The following is a 22,638-nucleotide window of genomic DNA, read 5'->3' as shown; positions in this document are numbered from 1 at the left end:
CAGCCACGGGCAGGGGCGGAATGTCCCCATTCCTGACCCCACTAGGCACAGCCGGTGGCTGATGGCTGGGCTCACTGCTGACCCAGGCCCAATAGGGAGGCGACATTTGGGGGAGAAGGGAAAGCAAATATTCCATTGAAGACACACTGGTCCCTCGTATTCCAGGCTCTGTGCCTGGGGCTGCAGAGCATGTGGCTGAGAATGTGGGACTTGGAGTCAGCAGATGGCGGGTTCAAATCCTGCCCCTGCCACGTACCAGCTACAGGAATCTTGGCGGCTGTGCTGGAGCCCTGGAGCCAGCTCTCTCAGTGACTCAGTTTCCTTATCTGTAAAATGGGGGTAGCAGTAGTACCTGCCAGTTTTGGGGAGCTTTGCTGAAGTTCTGGGGCAACTCTCTGTGTTGTCAGGTCTGGACTGACTGATTCTGTTTGAAAGGCTGTGAGTGACGATTCAGCATTTCTCATTTTCCACTCGTGGTCGTATTAAGTAATCAGCATAAACGCCAGCATGGCATTCTTAGTCCTCTGCTGGGGAGGTGGCTTTTTTCCCCCCAAAAGCCAAAGAACAGAAGGGCCCAAGCCGTGTTACAGGAGAGGCTGACGACGAGCGGGGCTTCTCCACTGCACACCACATGACCAGCCCTGGTGCCCGGTCCACGGCTCCACGGGCTCTGTGTTCTGGGGCCTCGGGGCTCCCTGCCTCGTGTGCCTGCTGTCAGGCTTAAATGAGATAATACATGTTGCTTGATTAGAAAGCTCCTTGGCAAACAGACACTCCAGAACAGTCGAGACATGTTTGCCATCATTGCCGTTATTGTTGTTAACCTGGTGCCTGGCACACAGCAGGCGCTCAATATATGCTCGTTATTTCACTGCTGGGCTCTGAGGCCCCCGTTCGGACCATGGGAGGCCTGGGTGGGGGTGGGACTAGGGCCTGGGTCCCAGGTAGGGGCTGGCTGGAGGTGGGGCTGAGACAAGGGTGGGGCTCTGCAGCCCCCAAGGACCCTTTGGTTGTTTTTCTGCCCCAAGCTGGTTGAGTGTTTGGGAAGGCGTCGCCTGCCGAGGAAGCTATCGATGGGACCACCATTGACGTGTTTCCCCGTCTGTGTTCCTCAGAGGTGCTGTGGCTGCTCCTCAGGGATCTAATCATCTTCAAATGACCGCATGTGGCTGTGCCGAGCGGGTGGTACATTATGCGAAGCCTGGACCTCGGGGGAGACGTGGGGTTTTGGTGTGGGTTTGAAATTCAGCTGTGGCTCAGGGACCCCCATGGGGGGAGAGTCTGTGGTCTGCGGTCACTTCGCTTTGGGCTCACTGTGTCCTTGGACAGCTCTCTGCGCCTCTGTTTCCCATCTGAGAAATGGGCGATGGGATCAGCTGCCCTCTGAGGACCTCGGTGGGGTTGTCTGTGATAAAGGACACCCCAAAAGGAGTGACGGTCTGGGCGATGAAGTAGGCAAGGTGGCGTGGCCTCGGATGCTGGGCAGGGGCTTTGAGCCTTGCTGTGAGAGGCTGCAGGAGCCATTGAAGATTCCCTGCCCTCGTGGAGCCAGCACTCAGGCGCCGCCTGCCATATTGCCCAGGAATCCCGTACTGCCCTCCTGGGGCCTCTGTCCTCCCTCAGATTGTCCCGGAACCCCAGAGCTTTGCCCAGCTGTGCTCTCCGAGTTCCTTGATGCTGTGACTAATGGTGCAAACATTCGGAGTTGGGCCAAGCCACGGAGCCACTCAGCCTGGAGACCTCGACTGATGGTCCCACGCCACGTGGTGTGCTTCCACTTCAAGGAGGCTGGTGCCTTTGATCCCTGAGCCGGTGGGGAGCATGTGAGGAGCCGCGGGCAGCGATGCCAGCTCTGGCCTGACTTCTGAGCCTTGTGGGCTCTTGGAAAGGGCCCAGGCTCTGCCATCTGGGATTTCCCCAAGCGCCTCCGGGCAGGGCTGAGACTGTCCATCTCTGAACGTCTGAAGCTGAGCAATCTAGAGGTGAAAGCCGCTCCATCTGCCCTCTCGAGGGACTCAGTGCAGTGGGCGAGCTGGACGAGCAACAGAGGCCGCCCTGGGCAGTGGCTCCGGGCACCACTGAGTCAGACCGTTTGGGCTGCTCACTGACCGTGTGACCTTGGGCAAGTCCCTCCACTCTCTAGGTCTGTTTGCTCATCTGCCCCCAGCAGGCTGTGATGAGAGGTAGGGCCGTGTCCCTCAGGGCCTGGCATGCAGTAGTCGTGGTTACTGCCAAGTTCATCACTGTGATACAAGCTAGACCAGGTGGGTAGGGAACACTTCTGGAGAGGAGGCTGACTCACTACCTTGTGAGTGGGGAACGGTGCTTCAAGGGAAGCTTCAAGAAGAGGTGACAAATGAACTGGGCTGTGAAGGATGAGTAGGAGTTTGCCTGGTAGAGTCAGTGGAGGGAAGAGAAAGTGCATGCAGAGTATGCTTGGGGACAGCAAGAAGTTCAGTGCATGCCAAGGCCAGTGGGAGATAAGGCTGGAGGATGTCATTGAGGTCAGAGTCTAGGAGGCCTTGGGTGTCAGGTAAGGAGGGTAATGGGGAGCCATGGAAAGTTTTCAAACAGGGGAGAGTTTTGCTTCAGGCAGATTAATCTGGCAGGGGCAAAATAGCTTGTGGACAAAAAAAGCAAGCTCTGGCTCTGTATCCCAGCTCTGCCTTTTTCCAGCTGGTGACCTTGGGCAAATCGTGTTCCCCTTCGTGTCTCAGTTTCCTCATTTGTAAATGGGGCTTATAACAGCCCTGTGAGGATGAAACGATAACACTTGCAAAGTGCTGGCAAGTGTTGGGCACACAGCAGGTGCCTGGCTATTGTGTGGGGCAGACTGGAGGCGCAGTGGCCAGAGCTGGAGGCTAGCGGGGAGGCTGTGCAGGGTCCAGGTGAGAGATGCCGAGGATAGACTGAGGCCTCGGGGGAGGGAGGGGGAAGTCACAGAGGAGAGCACTGGCCTTGAGTCGAGCATTCCTGGTGTGAACCTCAGCTCTGGTACTTCCCAGCTGTGTGACCCAGGAGAGGCCCCTAGTTTCTCTGAGCCTCAATTTTCCTCATCTGTAAAATAGGCCTGCCGAACTCTGCTGCTCAGATCCCTGGTGAGGAAGAAGCGCGGGTGCCAGGCCCGTGGGAGACACGTGGTAAGTGCTCTTTGAACTTGAAACTGGCAGGAAGGGCAGAAGGAGCAGAGGAGGTGGCTGGAAGAGAAGAGAGCATGACAAGCAGGGGGGAAAGACAAGGGAGATGGGGGATGTTCGCTGGTAATTAGAACGTTTGAACTTCAAAAAAGTTAATTAATGATGAAGCTGCTGCTGGAGTGATGCTCGGCTAGAAGGGGGCCCTGGCAGCAACTGAAATTAATTACAGGCTGTGGCAGGAGGACGGCAGCAGGGTGGGGGGGGCAGGAAGGAGCAGGGTCGGGGCGAGGAGGGTCTGAGAGGGAGGCGGGAGGGAAGGCAGCATCCCAAGGTGAGCAAGGGCCCGGCATGGGAGAGAGGCTGTTGCCAGGGAAACCAGGGCAGTCTCCCATCAGGCAGGAGGTGCTCGCCCCTGCTGGGTGGGTCTGGCTGAGGCTCTGGCTGGTGTGGCGACATCCAAGCTTAGAGCAAGCGCTTTGAAATTGAGGGGTGAGGGTTTTCATTTGGACACACTCAAGAATCACTGGATGTTAGAGTGGGTGAGGCCCACAGAGATTTACTTACTCATTCAACAGATATTTATTGAGCTCCTACTAGATGCCTGTTACTGTTAGAGCTGTGAATGTGGAACCCCTGTCCCCTTGGAGTGAGGTTCTAGCTGTGGACAAAGACAAGGAGCTTGTCAACAAGACAGCTTCAGGGCATAAGTGCTCAGGAGACCATAAAGCTGGGAGAAGGTGGTGGTCGGGTGGGAGAGGGTGACCCCTGTGGGGGTAGGTCAGAGAGGTTGGGTGGGGACTTCTCAGAGGAGGTGACAATGAAGCTAAAGGGTCAGAAAGCAGCCCTTGATGGTCTTGGGAAGAGTCTCCCAGGTAGAGGGCACAGCAGGTGCAAAGGCCCTGAGGTGGAGTGTGCTTGATGTGTTTGAGGAGTGGCAGGAGGCCAGTGAGGCTGGAGGGGAGTGAGCCAGGGGGAGGGAAGAAGGGGATGAGGTAGTGGGGGGTGGCGGGTGGGGCCTTGCAGACCACAGTGAGGGCTTCAAAGTTTATGCTGAGAGAGACAGAGAGCGTGGCAGGGTTTTGAGCAGGGGAGGGAGGTGATCTCGCTGATGTTTTCAACAGCTCACTGCTACTGCAGGGAGGGTGGACCGGAGAGGCCAGAGCAGACCCGGTGGGGCCAGTGAGGAGGCTCCTGGTCCTCCGGTGGGGAACCTCCAGAGGTTCAGAGTTGGGAAGGAGCTTGCCTGAGACCTCAGACCCATCAATGCTGGGCCTGGAGTTCAAACACAGTCCCCCTGGTTTATGGGGTTGTATGGGCAGTGTGTCCCTCCTCTTAGAGAAGGAGAACCTGTTTAAGTCCAGTTTACCTGGGGTCACCCTCTTTTCAATGAGGCATGGATTTTCTGAGGCCCCTTGGAGCTCCGACCACCCTGGTTCTGACTCTAGGTGGGTTGGGAGTGGTGGGACTGGACTTCGTTGGCTGTGTTCTAAGACTTGGGAGGAGTGGGCCAGGAAGGAAGGCAGGAGGATGGTGTTGATGAGGAGAGCAGCCTGGCGGGGGGAGCGGAGGGGAGCCCACGGGTCCGGCTCCAAGCATGGGCCCCAGAGGCCCTGCCCAGGGCTGCCTTATGAGATGATCTCTAGACCCCTTGGCTACAGGAGACTTTCTGCCTGGTCAGGCCTGGGGAGGCTGAGCCCCACTCCACCATGCAGGGACTGGGGAGGGCCTAGGTACAGACATTCCAGACTCTGGAGATGAGCTCTAACCTGGCCACAGGGGAGGAGAGAAGGACAGGGGTGTCCAGCCCATCTCAGCCACACTGGATGGCCCTCTGCAGGCTCCAGATCCAGGCCTCCGGCGGAGATGGAGGGGGCATGGGTCAGGGGAGGGGAGAGGTGGTCAGAGAGGGGAGGCAGTGACAGGCAGAGGGAGGCAGTCAGAGGCAGTCAGGGAGAGTCCAGAGATGGCCTGCCAGCCAGGCCTCTGGGGACCTCTCCCTCCCAAGGCATGAAGGGGATGCTCAGGCTGGGGCAGGGAGGTGGGAGGGGAGGTCCTGGCAGGCGGTGGCTTGGAGTGTGGGTTCTCTGGTGGGTTTGGCACATTGCCACGTGTGGCCTCACAGTGTCTGTTGTGAGGGGGATAGGCTGGCTGCATGGTCTTTGAAAACGTGAGCATTGACCCATCCAGGGAAGGCACCTGGAGTGGGGAGAACCAGGAATGGGTGGTATGCCTGTGTTTGTGGTGGGAGGGGTCATTACGTTCCAGGGTGCGCTCTGCCCGCCATGGCCACGGTCCCCCCCACAGTTTTGTCCTTGACTCGGTGTGCACGTGGTTTGAATGTGTCAGCATGCTGGTGATCCTGCTGAACTGCGTGACACTTGGCATGTACCAGCCCTGCGACGACATGGACTGCCTGTCGGACCGCTGCAAGATCCTGCAGGTGAGGACGCCCGCCCCGCCCCGTTATGCCCCGCCCACCCAGCCCTGCCTGCCTGCCTGCCTGCCTGCCTGCCAGCCCTACAATGCCCCGCCCTCCTGCCCTGCCCACCACCGCGCCCCGCGCCTCCCGTCATGCCCCGCCCCTGTCCCCGCCATGCCCCGCCCCGTCCCCGCCATGCCCCGCCCCCGCTGCCCCGCCCCGCCCCGTCAGACCCAGCCGAGCCACATCCCCGCTACTTGGCCCGCACTGCTTACCTCGCTGTCTTCTTCCTCACTCCCACTGATCTTACTCATTCTCCTTCGTGATCCTCTCTCCCCTCTATCCCCGGGCCTCTGCCCTAGTCCAGGCCCTGATCTTCTCCCACCTAGTCTCCCCAACCTTAGACTACCCCCGCCACCCCACCGTGCCGAAAAAAGTGACAAGTGACCTTGACACTCCTCTGCTGAAAGCCTGCCCTTCGTACCCAGATGCTCTTGGAATAAAGGCCAAGCTCCGTAACTCGCTCTTGATGCCCTTAAGGAGCTGGCCTCCAGTCTCTCTCCTGTTCTCATGTCCGGAGGGCCCAGGTGGGGGCCGAACCTTTGGTACCTGCCCTGATCCCATGCTGAGCACATATGCTGGTAGTGGGGGGTGTTTGGCTTATACTCATTTTACAGACGTGGAAACACTCAATGCTGCCTCCCTGGGAAAGCCAGAGTCCTCCCAGGAGGAATTGCCCTCTGCCTCCCGTGTTTCCACAAGGCTGAGCAGTTCCCAAGCAGCCCGGGCCTCAGAATCCCCTGGGGTCTTGGTAGAGATCCAGATCCCTGGCCCATCCCAAACCTGCAGAGCCAGAGACTCTGGGGTGGGTCTGGGGTGGGTCTGGGGTCCTGGTGGGTAACAAGCTCCTCAGCCAGCTGCAGGCCCCCCGGGGGAGTTAGAGCCGATTAGCCTCAGTGGATACTAGGCTGGCTGCCCTACTAGGTGGTGAGCTCACCAAAGACTCCGATCTGGGTCCCCGACACCCAGCCTATGTCCTGGCACATGGCAGGTGCTCAGCGCCCATTTGCTGAATTGAATTGACTGCAGCCCTCATTGATCCTGGAAAGAGCAATTCCACCCAGGTCCTGCCCTCAGGAAGTAGATGCTCACCTGAGCCCATGGTTAGGGACACATTGGGGCCTCCTTTCTGAGCAGAGGAAGCCAGCACTGGGGCCTGTGCCTGGTGAGGCTGTCAGGCCAGTTTTGAGAAAGCTCCTTCCACAGGGACTTTGGAGTCAGATAGACCTGAGCGTCAGTTCTGGTTCTGCCCCTCACCTGCTATGTGACCTCAGGCAAGTTGCTGAGCCTCTCTGAGTCTCAGTTTCCTCATCTGTAAAATGGCACTGTTCATGGGGTCATTTTGAGAATCAGAAGTGAGAATGCAGGTCAAGTGTCTAGCCCAGTGCTTGACAGTTATTAGGGAGAGCCTCTTTGCCCCACCCCCAGAGAGAACAAACAGAATGGGCTGTGTGACCTTGGGCGAGTTCATTCCCCTCTCTGGGCCTCAATCTCCTCATCTGTGAAATGACTGCAGTGGACCAGGATCTCTCAGGTTCTCTGCCTGCCCAGGAGAAGAAGTTTCCAGGTCTTTCCCAGGCCCCTCCTGTCCATGCCTGTGTCCCAACCTCCGACTGTGGCTCTGACCCTGGGTCCTGCTCTGAACCTCACACTGTCCCTGCTTCTTGCCTTCCTCCGGCCCCTGCAGGTCTTTGATGACTTCATTTTCATCTTCTTTGCTATGGAGATGGTGCTCAAGATGGTGGCCCTGGGCATTTTTGGCAAGAAGTGCTACCTTGGGGACACCTGGAACCGACTGGATTTCTTCATTGTCATGGCGGGGTAAGTCTCAGCCTCTGGTGCACACCAGATGTAAGTTAAATAGTTCCTGGGGCTTCTTGGTGATATAATGAGGCTGCGTGGTGAGGTCTGGGGCCCTCCTGGTCCTCTGGGGGGGAGGACTGATGCCCCTGCACTGAATGGCCTGCACAGGCAGACATTCCTTCCTCCTCTCTCTGGTCCGTCTTGTGTCCTCCTGACCATCAGCTGATACCGGGTCTGTTTTACACTAACTGTGTGACCTTGAGAAAGCCACTTAACCTGTCTAAGCTTCAGTTTCCTCATCTGTAAAATGGGATAATAGTGGTAGCTGCATCAAAATGAGCAGCCAGTAAATGTTAGCTCTTGTTATTATTATTGTCCTAGATCACTCAGCAAGTCAGAGAGCGAGACAGGCTCGAGCACTGTCTGACTCCGGACTGTGGTTATTTCTACCCAGACAGAAGCTACAGCCAGAGAGAGAAAGGCCAGGTTACAGTGTCGCCCATTTGGAGACTCTGTGCCTTGTCCCTGCCTTCCTGGTCAAACCAGGCTGGTGGCCCTTTCACGCATTCGTCCAACAACCGGGGTTGACGGAGCTCCTCTCAAGTGTCAGTGAGGTCCTAGAGGTGGGTCTGGAGGACAGCAAACCCACACAGAGGCCTGTCTTTCCCACCCACCGTCTGGGGAGAGGCATCCAACAGCTCTCTGGGTGAACATGTCACAGACAGAAACAAGGGCTCTGGGCAAAGCGGTGTGGTTTTCTGAGATCGTCTCTGAGCCAGGCAGGGGGCTCAGGGGTTTGGGGACTTTCCTGGGGAAGTGAAGAGCTGAAGGTAGGTGTTAACCAGCCCAGTAATGGGTCTCCATGGCAGAGGTGAGGAGGGGGAGAGTAAAAGGCTGGAGGCCCATGAGTGTGTGTGTACATATGAGTGTGTACGTGTGTCATTGTGTGTGTGTGTGTATTCACATGTGTGTGTCAGCGTGTGAGTGTGATGCCATGGAGAAGGGGCAGGCAGGGTAGTCAGGCATATGGCTGAGAGGGGGAGTCAGGACCACCAAGTATGTGTGAAACTCCACAGATGTGTTCTGAAGTGCAATGATGTGTCCACTAGTGTTTTAAAAAATGTTACACCTTTCTAAGCATCCTTTCTAGGAACTGTATTCAATTTCACAACCACACTGTCAGCAGCTCTTCAGACCTAACTACAGGTTATGCTGAGTTCAGATGGTTTCTTGTGAATCACGTCACCCTCTGTCAAGTTCTTCATTCTCATTCTCATTTCGTTTGGCTGGAGGATATCCTGAAGTAGTTTTTATAAAGAAAAGCTGTTTGGATAGTGTCATTTTTCAGTCTTGCCTGTCCAAACATACATTCCCTTGGTCTTCACATGTGAAGGACAGTTTTTGTCTGTGCTGTTCCAGAGTTGTCATTTTGACCCCTCGGAACCCGGCACACGGTACCATTCAAATTGTGAGTCCAGTAGAGGTCTGATTCTTATTTCCTGGGAGACGACCTGCTTTTTCCTTGCTAGAAGCTTGTAGGGTTTTCTCCTTCCTTTCAGACTTCAGACATTTCACGAGGTCCGGACTAGGTGTAGGACTGCTCCCTGTGGGGCCTTTTAGAACTCAAGACTCGTATGTTCCTTCAGGTCAGAAAAACATTCTTTTATTTTTTCTTTGATTGTTGCCCATTCTTCTCTGCCCTCTCCTGGGATTCCCATTAAATGGACACTTTCCTCCTCTATCTGTTCTGTAGGTCTTTCCTCTTTTCCCTCACAGGCTTCATCTGCACCGGGAGGGAAGTCCGTGACTTGGTGTTCTGAGCCACTAACCATGCCCTTTCCTCTATCTACTGCCCCTTTCGGAAGGCTTCGTCTCCTCTGCGTCTCCTTAATTCCCAAGATGGCTTCTTGCTCTTGGATTTCTCCATTTTCAGAGCAGCTTGGGCCTGCTCTTGTTTTATGGATGCAGTATCCACTCGAATCTCCTTATGGATATTAATTGGGCTCTTAAAAGTCCTTTCCTAATCCTGAAGTCAAAATATAATTTCCAAAAAGTTAAAAAAACAAATGACCCTCACACAAATCTTAGAAGGAACACGTGTCACAGATTTATTCAACTCGTGAACCAGGAGCCAGCAGAATTAGGACAACAGGCACTGGAGGAAGAATGTGGGGCTAGGTTGGCATCAGAGCTGGTGAACGACCTACAGGCTCAGAAAACCACAACCTTTGGGGTTATCGTTTCCATTGGACAGAAATCACTTATAGAAATCTACAAGTTAACATGTAATTTCACAGCCGCCAGACCTTTAATTAACAGTAAATAGTGAGTCAAACAGAGGAATATTCCCCTAGATAATGAAATAATCCTTAGATGGATCTGTTAAATAACGCTCCAAAATGACATGGCGAGAAATACTACCCTCCCTTTGCCTTATTTCCAAGTTTTAGGATAATTTTTCTTAACTCCTGTTTCAGGGAAGTCATTTGTTTTGCTGGCCCCACCGCTGCCTCCCATGAGCGCCCCACCTGCCCTTTTGACTTGAAGAGTGTCCTCCATTGCTTAGTGACTCCCCTCTGTCTGCTCATATTTCTGGATTAAGACAGTGGAGATGTTAAGCTGAGCAGAGCGAGGAGCTGGCCTGTGAGGTCTCTGTTTGAAATCGTCCTTTGGTCCTCGGGGTGGGGGTGGGATGGGGTGGGGTCCACAGGCCAGCATCTTCCTGGGGCTGAGGGAGGGCTGGGCGCATGTGCAGTTGCATAGGATCCCATGCTTGGTTTAATGCTCTGCTGTTGCCATTTTAAAATCCTTAAGTGTGAACAAGGGGCCCTGCGTTTTCTTTTAGCACTGGGCCCCACAAATTACATAGGTGGTTCTGGCTGGGGGGCAGGTTCAATGGAGACTCACGTGGCCAGCTCCGTGCAGGATGCTGGGGACTCAGGTGACCCAGACCTACCCCTGTCCTCAAGGTCCTCCCCGTCCTTTGTGCCTAGGGACGGCGTGGGTGCGGAGGGCAGGATGGGAAGCCACAAGCCCTGGCTCCCCAGGCCTGATCCCACTCCAGACCCATCCCCAGAGCTTCCCGGCCAGCCCCTGCGGTCCCCCCCAGGCTTGGTGCTATAAATGTTCTGTTTCCCAAGTAACAGGCCTGACATCCTGAGGATGTTTCTTCCTTCCCGCTCCTCCCCTTCCCCAAATTACTGGCTCCTTCTTCAAGCTACAGAACCTCTGTGCTAGCAGGTTCCCTAGAGGTCAGAGCCTTCATCTCCATATGCAGTCAGCCCCTGCTCGCCTGCTGCCACTGCGGGGAACTCACTGTCTCACAAGGCAGCCGATCCCAATGTGCTAGAAAGTTCTTTCTTTCACTGAGCTGAAATTTGTCTTCCTGGAGCTCCCACCTGATGGGACCACTCATTCATAAATCAGCATTTATTGAGCACAAACTAGGTGCCGGGCCTTGTGCTGGGCAGTGGGGACACGAGATGAACGAGACAGATGCTGCTCTGATCTCGTGGAGCTCACAGTTTAGAAAATGGACATAAAACAGGTAATAAAATTCTAAGTAAATTCTAAATTGGGATCAGTGCTGTCACAAAGCAGCAGACGGACCTGATTGAGATGGGGGGCAGGGTGGGGGTCAGCATAGGGCTCCCCGAGGGAGAGAGGCCTGGGGGGTGAGCAGGTAGAGGGGACGGCACACAGAGGGCCTGAGGGGGCTGTCTGAGGAAGGGGAGGGAGAGCACAGGGGAATGTTGGAGCCCGGGGACCCCAGGGGTGGGTGGGTGCTGAGAGATGAAGCCAGAGATGGGGGGCAGGGGCCTGAATGCACAGGGGGGCCCCAAGCCTGTGGGCAGGGGTGTCCCTGGCAGACTCATGACAGACTCCTTCAGAATTGGGAAGGTGGTTCTTTTCCTCCTTAAGTCTCCCCTTCTCCACATGAAATGTCCCCAGCGCCTCCCACCATTTGTCAAAGGACAGGTGAGGGGGCCTTACCTGCTGGACTCCCTTCGAGTGACCAAGGCCGTCTTGGTCCCTGGCCGGGGGGCAGGACCCCAGCCTCCCAGTGAGGACTTATGGGGTGGAGAGAATGGGTTGCCCTTGTGCCAGTGCCATGTAGGACTGTGGTGACCTGTTGAGTGGCTGTGCTCCCTGCCACCCCCAGGTGCTGTTCACCCTCCACGCCCCGTCTCTCCCACCCCAATTTTTTTTTACCTCAAATACCAGACTTTGCATTTCTTGTTGTTCATTTCATCTTAGTGATCTCCTGAAGTCCTGATTCACTCATTACACTTACTTCCTGTGCTTGATCAGCCCAGGACTGCGAGCCCTGAGGCACTTCACTGGACTCTCTTCCAGTGTGTGACAAAGCCCCAGGAATCATCGGGCAATAGTTGAACCCACCTCGCTGTCTTATTTAAGCCACACTTTTCTGCCCTTGTCCATTAGGAGGTCATGAAATATTCAATGACATTCTTGTTGCACTTGAGATAGTCGTTATCTATATATCTCCCTTGGTGCGTCATGCTGGTAATTCTACCTGTCCACAAAAGAAAAATGTGGAATAGCCACGCTGGCTGTGGGGAGGGGCCTGGCACCTCTGTTAAAAGCTTCCCCAAGAATTCTGATGCTGGGTCTCTAGGGCGAAGCTGGCTGGAGGGCCAGCCTGCAGGGACCTCTCCAGAATGAGGCTGAGCCAGGGCCTTACCAAGAGCGTGGCTGGCTTGGGCCCCGCCTCAGATGAGTGCAGGGAACAGGAGCCGCCTTAAATCTGAAAGCTCTTGAAAGCTTCTGACTGTGACTATGAGGGCGTCCCAGAGAGGGGCTGGGTGTGGAAAATGGAGCAGCGGAGGCCTGAGTGTGAGCAGATTGGGAACGGGCCACCTCCCCAATCCTCAAACTTGTGCACAGCCTTGCACCCTTTCTCACTGCTCCTCAAAATCTAGGGAGTGACAGGATCACGGGGCACATGGTAAGATACACATTCCTGGGCCTCACCCCAGGGATCCAGACCCAGCAGGTATGGCAGGGCCTAGGAATCTGCATTTTAACCAAATGCCCAGGGAGCCCTGAAGCAAGTGGTCTAGTTCATTCGACCTTCAGGGAACCCCTCGTTGGGAGCGTTTCAAGTGGAAATCACGGTTCCCAGTTCTGAGAACCACAGGAAGGGGGTGTGGCATGGGGGCTCCATCTCTCATCCGTGTGCAGGATCTGAGTTAATTCTCATGACAAATAGATGTACTTTGGGAACAGAACAGTGGGGACTCCTCGTAAGAATTTCTATCATCATTAATAATATTAACAGAAATAGCAGTAACGTGAGAACTCCGCACCTCGGCCAGGGAGTGGGAAGGAGAGGCTGGGTCCAGATTTATCACACCCTGGAAACATCTCCTCCTGAGTGCATGCCGAGAACAGCTCCCCTACCTTGACTCTCACAGGCTCTTGGGAAACAAAACGTCAATAAGAATTGCTGCTCAGCACTGGACTAGAGCTTTCTACAAAGATGAGGCAGGCACGTCCCCTCTGTGGTTGCTGGCTGAGAGTTCCTTTTGTCCAAAGTGCCCCATCAGTGGGACTTTAAAAAGCAAAGGGAATTGAATCCTCTTAGGCATCACCCAAGGGTGAGTAAAAATAAGAGCACCTGCTGAGTACTCACTGTGGGCCCGATGCTGTGCATTATCTGGTTTAATCTTCGGACAAGCTCTGGGAGGGAGGGACTGTGGTCAGTTCCATTTCACAGATGAGGCACGGGGACAGGGAGTGACCTCCCCAAGGTCACAGGCTGGTAGGGGGCAGAGCCAGGAGTTGAACCAGGGAAGCTTGGCTCCATGGGCTGGCACTGAGTCCTGTGTAACTTGTGGGCATATTTGTCAGGGATGCATTTGGCTGCAAGTAACAGAACATCCAACCAACAGTGGCTCGAGCAAATCCTGGGGTGTTTTTTCTGCCATAACAATAAGTTGTGAGGCCAGTGGTCACTGGTGATGGCTCTGTGATGTGGAGGCTGATGTCCTTGTGATTTTCCAGGTCTTTCTTTCAGGGTCACAAGGTGGCTGCTGAAGCTGTGGGCATTGTGTCTGCACTGAAGGCCGGAAGGGTGAAGGGGCCCAGGGCTGTGGCAGCATTGCCCGTCCACTTTGATCAGGAAAACAGCACTTTCTTTCCTAGATCCTTCCCCTGTCCCAGCACACTTGGCCAGAATTGGGTCTCGTGGCCATCCTTAGCTGCAAGGGAAGCCAGGAAAATAGACACCATTGAATTTGCCTAAATCAACCAAGAACTGTTCCCTGGGGCCAGGCAAGATTAGAAAAAGAGAGAATGCACATTGGGCGGGCAACTCTCAGAGTCTGCCACATTCCTCTCCCAGGGCCTGAGTTGCTTCGTCTGCTCTCCACCAAAGCTGTGGCCCTACCATGTCTCTGAGCCCTGGCTGGAGCCTCCGGAGTCTGCCTGGGCTGACTGGGCAGGGCGTGGGATCTACTGAGAAATCTAAAGTCAAATACCAATCTGTGCAAGCTTCCTAGAGGCCTGTGCCTGCCAGCAGACCCAGCTCTGGTTATGGGCATCAGAGGGTCATCACTGGGGCTGTTTCCAGAAGCCTTTGGAGCTGGGCTCTCTTCTGCATGGCTCTGTGTGCATTATCTGTGGGTCAGGGAAACACTCCATGCGTCAGCAGGCCCAGGGCACCCTCCTGGCCCTGTCACTTACTTTACACTCTGATTGATCCCGAGCTCTGCAGCTTTGGCTCCTCCAAGGACTGGGTGCTCTGAGGGCAGGGCCGAGGCTGAGTCATCATCCTGGAGTCCCTGGAGCCTGGCCCTGGGCCAGCATGGAGGAGGAAGCTCCGTGACATGTTTGTTTCATATCTGTTGTGCCCAGGCACGGCAGAGCTGGGGTGGGGAGTATCTGGGACCATTTTCTTTAAGCTGAACTGGCTGTTGGGTGGGTGTGGATCTGGGGTGGTTCCAGTGGGAACCCTGGAGTGGATGATTTCTCATTTGCATCTGGAGTAGAGTGGGAGAGAGAGAGTGATGATCACTGCTCAGGTCCGTTTCCATGGAAACAGGATGCTGGATGCCCAGGGGAGGGGTGTAAGTCACCAGATTCTCAGGCCGCAGGTTGACAAGCCAGATCCCAGTTAATCATGACTCAGGCCGGACTCTCAGTTATACGGGACAGGAACAGGCGGAACCTGGTTTAAAGGATTTATTAATATCTCCTTGACTGAAGGCCAAGGCGCCTCTGGCTTCAGGGCCTGCTGGATCCAGAGTCCTGAAAGATGTCACCAGACTGTGTCCTCCCATCCCACAGCTCTATCGTTCCTCTGGGCTGACGTCCATCCCTGGGAACTTGCCTCTTGGGTGCGGGCGTTGGCGGCAGCGCCGGGGGCTCACAGGCAGCTTACTTCCTCGGGTTCAACAGAAAAATGCCTTTCCCTTCCCCGCGGCTCCAAAGGGTGTGGAATTGAGCCTCCTTGGCTTGGATTGGCTGGTGTGGGTCATGTGCTGATCCTTGAACCAATCATAGTGGCCGGAATGAGGCAGTGCTCTGATTGGCCGGGCCCAGGTCAAGACCCGCCTCCGGGCACCCCGTGTGAGGTCGCCTCACCCACGCCACGTGGCCCGAGAGTGGGGAGGACAGACCTGGAAACCCCAGGACTGTTATGCCGAGAGGGGAGCTCTGGGCAGACAGAAACCACTGCTTAGGTGGTTTACCAGAAGTAGTGTTTTCTGACTGGGCTGGGCCCTTTTACGTCCTCACCATCCTGAGAACTTGGGGTTGTTAAACCCATTTTGCAGGTGAGGAAATAGAGGCTCAGAGAGATTAGCAGCCTGCCCCAGGTCGCACAGCCTGTATGGGCCAGATCTGGGATGTGCTCAGGTATGAAGGCCCCCAGAGCCCAGGCTGACTCACAACATGACAGTTTTTACCTTTTCAGAGGCCAAAATATCCCAGTTGATCTGCCCCGGAGGATTTAGGCAGAAGGATGTGGGGTGAGTCCCAGGAGAGGGACTTTGCCCCTAAGCTGTGGTAGAGCCGAAAGGGTCTCTATCTGGTTCCCAGCAGCCTGCCCACCTGCCGTGATGCGGAGGCTACTCCAGATCAATGGAGCTAAATTTCCTGGCGGAGAGACGTCATGAGGCATATGTGGGACATACACTGGAAATTACAGTGTTATCTGAAGTTCAAACTTAACTGGGCATCCTGTATTTATCTGGCGACTCTGTCTGGAGATAAAGTCCCTGGGGTATTGTCGTAAGTGAAGGTCCAGGGTCTCCTGCCACTGAGGTCCCCAGAGCTGCCCCGGTTCTGGCCTGCCGGGTCTGTCTGTGCAGCCCTTCCTTCCACTTCGTGGCCTCAAATTCCCCCTGTACTCTGAGCTTGGCCTGAGTTGGTTTCAGAGCATCAGTTTCCTTATCAGTCAAGGGGGCTTATAGGATTCATGTGAGGATATGTAGGTGAAAAGGCCCTGTAAATTGTAAAGTGCTGGCTGAAGTCGAGGTTTAGTGTTATTCCTACCCCATTCTCTGGGTTATTTCTTTCCTCCCTCCCTCCCTCCCTCCGCTGACACCTACTATGTGCTGGGGGATGGGACAGCAGCCTGGGCTGGTGGTCTGGGATCAACCAACACAAGGCTGAGTCATCACAGAGCAGCCTCCTGACAGATGATCTGCCATTTCCAGCATCTCGGCTTCCATTCCATTAGCTACATCTTAAGTTACATGTTAAGGAAGCCCCCGTGGGTCCGTTGCAAAGATTGAGGAAACACCCTATTTTTATCAGCAACACACAGAAACCATCTCCTGGAAGGGGTATTTCCTGGAAAGACGTTAAATCTCAGTCATTTTATGTTGCTTCTTGTCAGCTCCATGCTTTTTTTCTGATCTCATCCCTAAAGTTATTTGTTTGACAAGCTGACATGGGGAGACTGCCTCCAAGCCAGGGCCTGGGCTGGGCGCTGGGGACCCAGCGGGGACCCTGAGCCAGCCCCTGCCCTGAGGGATAGGGACATGACAGAGCATGCCTCAGAGCCAGAGGTGCCCTAAGAGAGGCACAGTGGGATGCAAGGCAGGAAACCTGTTTTGCCCCGGGGGGTGTGGGATCTGGAAAGCCGGGAAGGGCTCTCCATCCAGGTGGAAAGACTGGCAAATGCAGAGACATGGAGGCTGGAAACAGCATGTGCCCTCTGGGAACTGGAGATGTTCAGCATCCCTGGAGTGCAGGACAAGTGGCAGGCAGTGCTGGGGTCATGGTCAGAGAGCTTCTGGGATCTGGGGAGGGGTTTAAGCCGGCCTTATGTGATTCATGGGCAAGTGTGAGCTGAGGTGGTGGATGAGGCTGTGATATAATAATAGCTGACACTTATTTGGCTCTTACTTGTGTCAGGCCGTGTTCTAAGCACTGAATCTCAGTATGAACACATTTCATCCTCCCACACCCCCGTGAGGCCGGTTCAGTGAGTTGCCCAAGGTCACACAGTGCACTAGCGCCAGAGCTGGGATTGGAACCCAGGCTCTGTGCTCTAACCACTGGGCAACACTGCCTCTAGGGACGCTGGCCTTATTCCGTGTGCTGCCATGTGTGTTGTGCTTCCTGGCCACCTGGCCAGCTGAGAGGGGTGCTCGTGAGCTAGAAGGTGCCAGCCTGATGACTGATGAGGTGGGGGGTGGGGCGGGTCATGCCAAGCTCCTGGATCCCCCACTACCTGGCTGTGTGAGCCGGCCTCTTTCTGAACCTCAGCTTCCTCACCTGCAGCGGGCACCGTAATCCCACTGGGGGGAGGTGTGCACAGTGCTCGGCACCCAGCAAGTGGTCAGGAAACCCTTCTGAGTCAGCGGGACTCTGAGTTGCCAGTGACAGAAACGCAGTGCAGACGGGACCTGAGCCCCGAAGGGAATGCATCGGCTCCCATAACAGGGAAGGACAGAGGGCAGATCTGGGATTCGGTGCAGCTGGAGGGAAAGCTTGAACCATATGGCCAGGATCCTGTCTCTCTCTGGCTCTGGCCTCAGCCTTTCTTTGGGTTGGCAAAATTCTCAGGCCACCACAGAGACAAGATGGCCATTAGCGCCTCCGGGTTTCCAGGCGGCGGCTTCGCCAAGGAGAGCACCTCCTCCCTGCGGTCCCAGCTCAAGGGCTGGGCTGCCCCTCATGGCCCACCTGGGGCCATGTGCCCATCCTGAACCAGTCATGGTGGCCGGGATGGTGTCCACCTGTTGACCAGGCCTGGGTCTCTGGCCTCCCCGGGGGGGCCGGGGGAACTGGGAGTGGGGGAGGGAGGCTCCTCAGCAGGAATACATGGGGGTGTGCCCTGCAGAGCGGATGTCCACCCTCCCTACCCACCCCTGGCTTGGCCCCCACCCCGCATGGCCACACCCGAACCCCTTTTTCCAGAAGACACCTGGAACCAGGTTCCGCCGCTCTCCTCCTGGGGTGATGTCAGGACGGAAGTGCTCGCTTTAAAGCAAAATTACTTACCTAATTAGGCGCTTGGGAGCTGGCAGGAGGTAGTGGGGGTTTTTGTTGATTTTTTTTCTTAGACTTTTAGCACTGAAGCTGTGTGATAAAGTAACTGTGTAATTAGGAATTAATTTCTCGCTCCTGTAAGTGATGTCTTACTTGGGGCCTGAGGGAAGTCAGCCCCGTGGTTATTCACCCACAGAGCAGCCTCTCCTCACCTTCTCTTTTGGGGAGGGGCGGCCCCTCCCGCAGCTGTCATCCAGGGTGGGAGGAGGAGGAAGGGGGTAGAAGGTGGCTTCTTCTGTAAGTGGATTCCCTGAGCTCCTACGGTGTGCGGTGTGGGGCTGGTGCAGGGGTGGGGGGTGTCTGAGGAGGAGAGAGGTGCACGGCCACCATCCAGCCAGCCCGTGGATGATGCCGCAGCCCCCTCCCTCGCTGGTCCAATTCCGAGGCGTGGTCCACACAGTCTCTGAGGGGGTCCCCGCTGGGATGGCACTCCGGTCGCCCACAGTGGTAACCTGCTCCTGAATAGCCCCCAGCCCCTCACTGGCTTTTCTCCCTCCCCCCACCCACACTGTGCTTCCTGGGGTCGCCTCCCAGATACAGTACTGCTCCCAAGTCCTTGGCTCCGGGTCTGTTTTGGGGGAACCCCAACTAGACAGGTGGTGTGAACAGTGTGGCAGGAGCCAGAGCAGAGAGGAGTGAATTCCCTGCGGTGCAGGGAGCGGGTGAGCAGGCCCTCTGGAGGAGGTGGTCCTGAAGGAAGGACGGAGTGAGGACAAAGGTCAGGGGTGAAGGGAAGGGGCTGGGCTGGTATGTGGCTGCTTTGGTCCCCCTCGGAGGTGGGCGCAAGAGTCTTAGCCTCCCGTGGGGGGCTAAGTCAGACCCTAAAGCTATTAACTCTGGGTAATTGTGGGCCTCGGTGACATCCGCTTGCAACTTGTATCTCACTGGGGACCCAGGGGCCAGTTGTCTACCCCCAACCTTATTTCAGAGAAACACAAAAGGAAAGCTTGATTTCTCACTGCGGGGCCTGAGGACGCGGGGCATCTGTAGAAGCTTCTCATTCTCGTCCCCAGCCTATCCCAGGACAGGGACCATGGCAGACGCCCCTTAATTAAGTACCAAGGGTCCCAGGCGGTGGACCACAGGTTCTGTAGGGGATGTGGCCCTGCGTGGCAGTGTGGGGCGGGGGAGTCAGGGACCAGGCAGGGTTGTACTGAGGCTCCCGGAGCGGGAGGGCCCTGGGTGCTTGTAGCTGCCCTGGTCCAGGGGAGCAGGGAGAGGGGTGAGGCGGGATCCCAGTGATGTGGCGGGGCCCAAACCTGCGAATGCAGGTGAAGAACGAGCACAGTGCCTGGCAGGCAGCAGGCCCTCACAAGGTATTTGCTATTCTCTGTCTACCCGTCCATCTGTGAACCATCTATTTATTTTTATTGTGAGACTTCATGGGGATGGGAACAAATCCTGGGCTGGCACCTGCGGGAGCTCGGTGGGTGTGCCCTGGGGCTCCTGAAACGTAGGATCTGGGTGGGTTCAGTGTGGCATGGCTGGGAACCCCCACCCCCAGCACACCCAGCTAAGCATAACTGAGCCATGGGGGGACCCAGCCCTCCCCAGGGCCCGGTGCCACCCCCGTTGTCAGGATGGAGAGAGCCTGGGCCGAAGGGAGAGGGTCTGTGATTGTGGGGGTGGGTGTGGGGGAGGGACTGGCTGCCTGCAGTGGGGTGGTTCTCCTGGGCCTGGGGGGGGATGTGTGTGTGCGTGTGCACGTGCCAGTGTAAATGCCTGTTTGTGTGCCCGTGTGTGCCACCCCCGCAGTCCCTCCGTCACACACATCTCCCTGGCTGCCTGGAGAGCTCTTTCTACAAAATATGAAAATGACAGCTTGGCTCACCCACGCGCGGAATCCTCACGCAGCTCCGCTCCCTTGGTGCCCCCTGCTCAGACCACCCTCTGCCTCGCGCACTGCCCCAAGCGCCTCAGCCCTCACCATCTCCACCTGGCTGCTGTCCCCACGTCCCCCCCCTTCCCCCTGCTCCTCCTCCCCCGGTCCCCCAGGTCTCTGTCTCTAGTTGTAGGTCTCTGTCACTTTTTTTGTCACACCCCCTCATCTGAATTTGGGGGCTGGTAGGAGTGTGCATGTATGAGGGGATCCGAGGAGTGTGTGTGACAGATGGTTGTGCGCAGGTGTGTCACTGTGTGTGTGCGCACACACGTGTGTGAGAGAGAGGGGGAGAGAGAGCGCCTGAGCACGGGACCCAGAGCCTGCGCCCGGAAAGCTGGGGGATGGATGGAGGCATTTCAGGCGAACTGAAGCTTTCACTCAATTACTCTTCAAGCAGCGGGAGGGGGCGGTGACTTCACAACAGTCGGACAGGTTTGCATGGCGTGTAGAGAAAGCCTTCATTTCCCGCTGACGGTGTGACAGGTGGAGCCGGCAGCCGTGCTGGAGCCTGGGGTGGGGGGCTGGGAGGGAGGAAAGTTCTGGTGAGCAGGGCGCTTGGGGTCAGGCTGGGGTTGCAGCCCCTGGAGCCTGTCGTTCAGTGGGAGAAGGAGGAGGGTAGAGACTGAGCTGGTGGGATCTGATGCAAGCACAGGGAACTACAGAGATCTGCCTCCTGTGGAAATCTGGGAAGACTTCCTGGAGGAGGCAAACTGCCTCCAAGGAGCTGCAGGACTGATTGAGCATGGAGTGGGAGGGTGGACCTGTTTGATGAGGCCCTGAGGAAGAGAACTGGGGCAGTGGGGAGGCCTCCGGTGCTGCCTTTGCCTTTGAGATTCTCCCCTCCCCGAGTGGGTACTCCTGAGAGTAGGGGCCGGGTCGGAGTCATTTTTGGGTCCATAGCACCTAGACTGGCCTGGTTCATCGTGAATTCCAGTGTGGAAAAACTTTCAGGACACCAGGGGCATCTGCAGGGGACCTTAAAGCATGAGTAAGGTTTCCATGGACGGAGAAGTGGGAGAGGCAGTGGGACAGGCCGAAGGGAGAGAGGGAGCAAAGGCCTGGAGTGGAGGGTGCAGTGAGCCCAGGAGGCTGGAGCCTGGGTGCCTGGCAGGGAGGGGGCTGGCTGGGTGGGCTTGCCCGGCAAGGAGAGTGGATTATTCCTGCAGGCAGACTACACACGCCGGCCCATCCCGGAGCCGTGGCCTGTGAGGCCCAGCCGGCGTGAGGCCGCAGTGGGGCCGAGGGCGGGAGAGCAGGGAGGGGCAGGCCTGGTGTGGCTCCTGCCTTGAGCCTCTACCCGTCCTGGGTGACCTGGGGCGTGTGAGGTCACCTCTCTTACAGCCCCCTCTCCTCTGTAAGTCCAGGTGTCTGGGTGGGCCCCTGAGGACTCGGGGAGGTGTAAGGACTGGGGGCTCCGCTCGGGCCTCTGTCCCCAGCACGGGCTTCACGGACACTCTGCTGCTGCGATTGTGATGTCCAGTCCCCATCTGGGCTCAGCCCGGGGGTCTCTCAGCCCCTCAGTTCTCCCGCTCTGGGGAACGGGGCTAGTCCCTCATTTCAGAGGCTGCTCCGGAGGCGGGGCAGGAGCGCCTGGCACAGCGCTGGCCACGCAGTCTCTGTTTCCTCCATCCCCTCTGCCCCCGACCACACCTGCTGGGGCCCTCAGGACAGTCAGGAGGTAGGCGTCACCAGAGGGGAGATGTCACCTCCCCCGCTTACAGAGGAGGAGGCAGGCCCGGGAGACAGCCCAAGGCCACACGGCCGACTGGGGCAGAGCCGGGATTCGGACCTTTTTCTGACTTCCTCCTTCTGGGTGGGTGTGGGTGTGTGTGGGTGGGCGTGGGTGTTGGCCCCGCTGTCCCCTGCTCTGCCCTCACTCTCGGCCCCTCTCTCCGCAGGATGGTTGAGTACTCCCTGGACCTCCAGAACATCAACCTTTCGGCCATCCGCACCGTGCGCGTCCTCAGGCCCCTCAAAGCCATCAACCGTGTGCCCAGTGAGTTGCCCCCCACCCCTGGCCCGCCCAGCCACTCATTCACTCGTTAGAGACTGACGGTACCTTCCAGGGCCAGGCCTGTGCTGCGCACGGGGATCCTGCAGTGGCCAGACAGACGTGGGCCCTGCTCCCACGGGGCTCGTGGGCCGGTGTTTGGGCCTGAAGATGCTAGAGGGTGGCCCTGATGCCTCTGAGTCCCGAAAAACTGGGCCTGTAGCGTGCTGGGGAGTCTGGCTTTTCAGGGACAAGGTTCCTTGGGGACAGGAGGGTGGCTGTCCAGGGGGCACGTGGTGAGAAGCTGCTTAGTTTGAGGGAGGGCATTGTGCAGCTTTTCCCTGGAGGGCATCCCCTGGTCCCTCCCTCGTGCTGGCTGACTTAGAACTCGAGCCCCATCACCAGCCACTCACCTCCACCTGTAGGTCCACCCATCCGCCTGTCCACCCACCCAGTATTAAGAGAGGTTATCTTAGAACAAGCCCTGACATCTGTCCAGATCCACACAGTTTTCAAAGCTTTTCATCTCCATGATTTCTTTTGAGCCTTACAATCCCCCTGTCAGGGAGGTGTGCTATTCTCATGAAAAACTGAGACATGAAGACATGAGATCACCTGCCCAGGAGGTCTCCTGACTCCTCATGAAGTGCTCTTCCCACTGCCCTGTGTTAGGAATGGGCTGGGAGTCCAGGGGAGGGGAGGAGGAGGGCCCTGCCTGTGCGGGGTTCCAGCCCCATTGGGGAAGGACAGGAACTTCTGTGAGCATCACCCACCTCCTGTGTGCCAGGCACTTGACATACTGATGGCTGATTTCATCCTC

At 56.6% G+C, this 22,638-nt stretch overlaps 1 protein-coding gene across 2 annotated transcripts in view; it reads left to right on the top strand.

Moving 5' to 3' along the window:
• The window catches only part of CACNA1I (calcium voltage-gated channel subunit alpha1 I), a 102,783-nt gene that overhangs the window by 15,885 nt on the left and 64,260 nt on the right, over positions 1-22,638 (top strand). For both annotated transcript variants that reach the window (XM_087448897.1, XM_087448898.1), the window contains exons 2-4: positions 5,466-5,577; positions 7,304-7,437; positions 21,727-21,824. In XM_087448897.1, the coding sequence (XP_087305023.1) occupies positions 5,466-5,577; positions 7,304-7,437; positions 21,727-21,824 (344 nt within the window). The remainder of the gene's footprint in view (positions 1-5,465; positions 5,578-7,303; positions 7,438-21,726; positions 21,825-22,638) is intronic.

Source organism: Ceratotherium simum, chromosome 25, assembly GCF_057802395.1.
Source record: "Ceratotherium simum simum isolate JZ-2026a chromosome 25, ASM5780239v1, whole genome shotgun sequence".
In the NCBI taxonomy this organism is placed as follows: domain Eukaryota; kingdom Metazoa; phylum Chordata; class Mammalia; order Perissodactyla; family Rhinocerotidae; genus Ceratotherium; species Ceratotherium simum.
The sequence above is the reverse complement of the archived record's forward strand: the minus strand, read 5'-3'. Positions and strand labels throughout refer to the sequence as shown.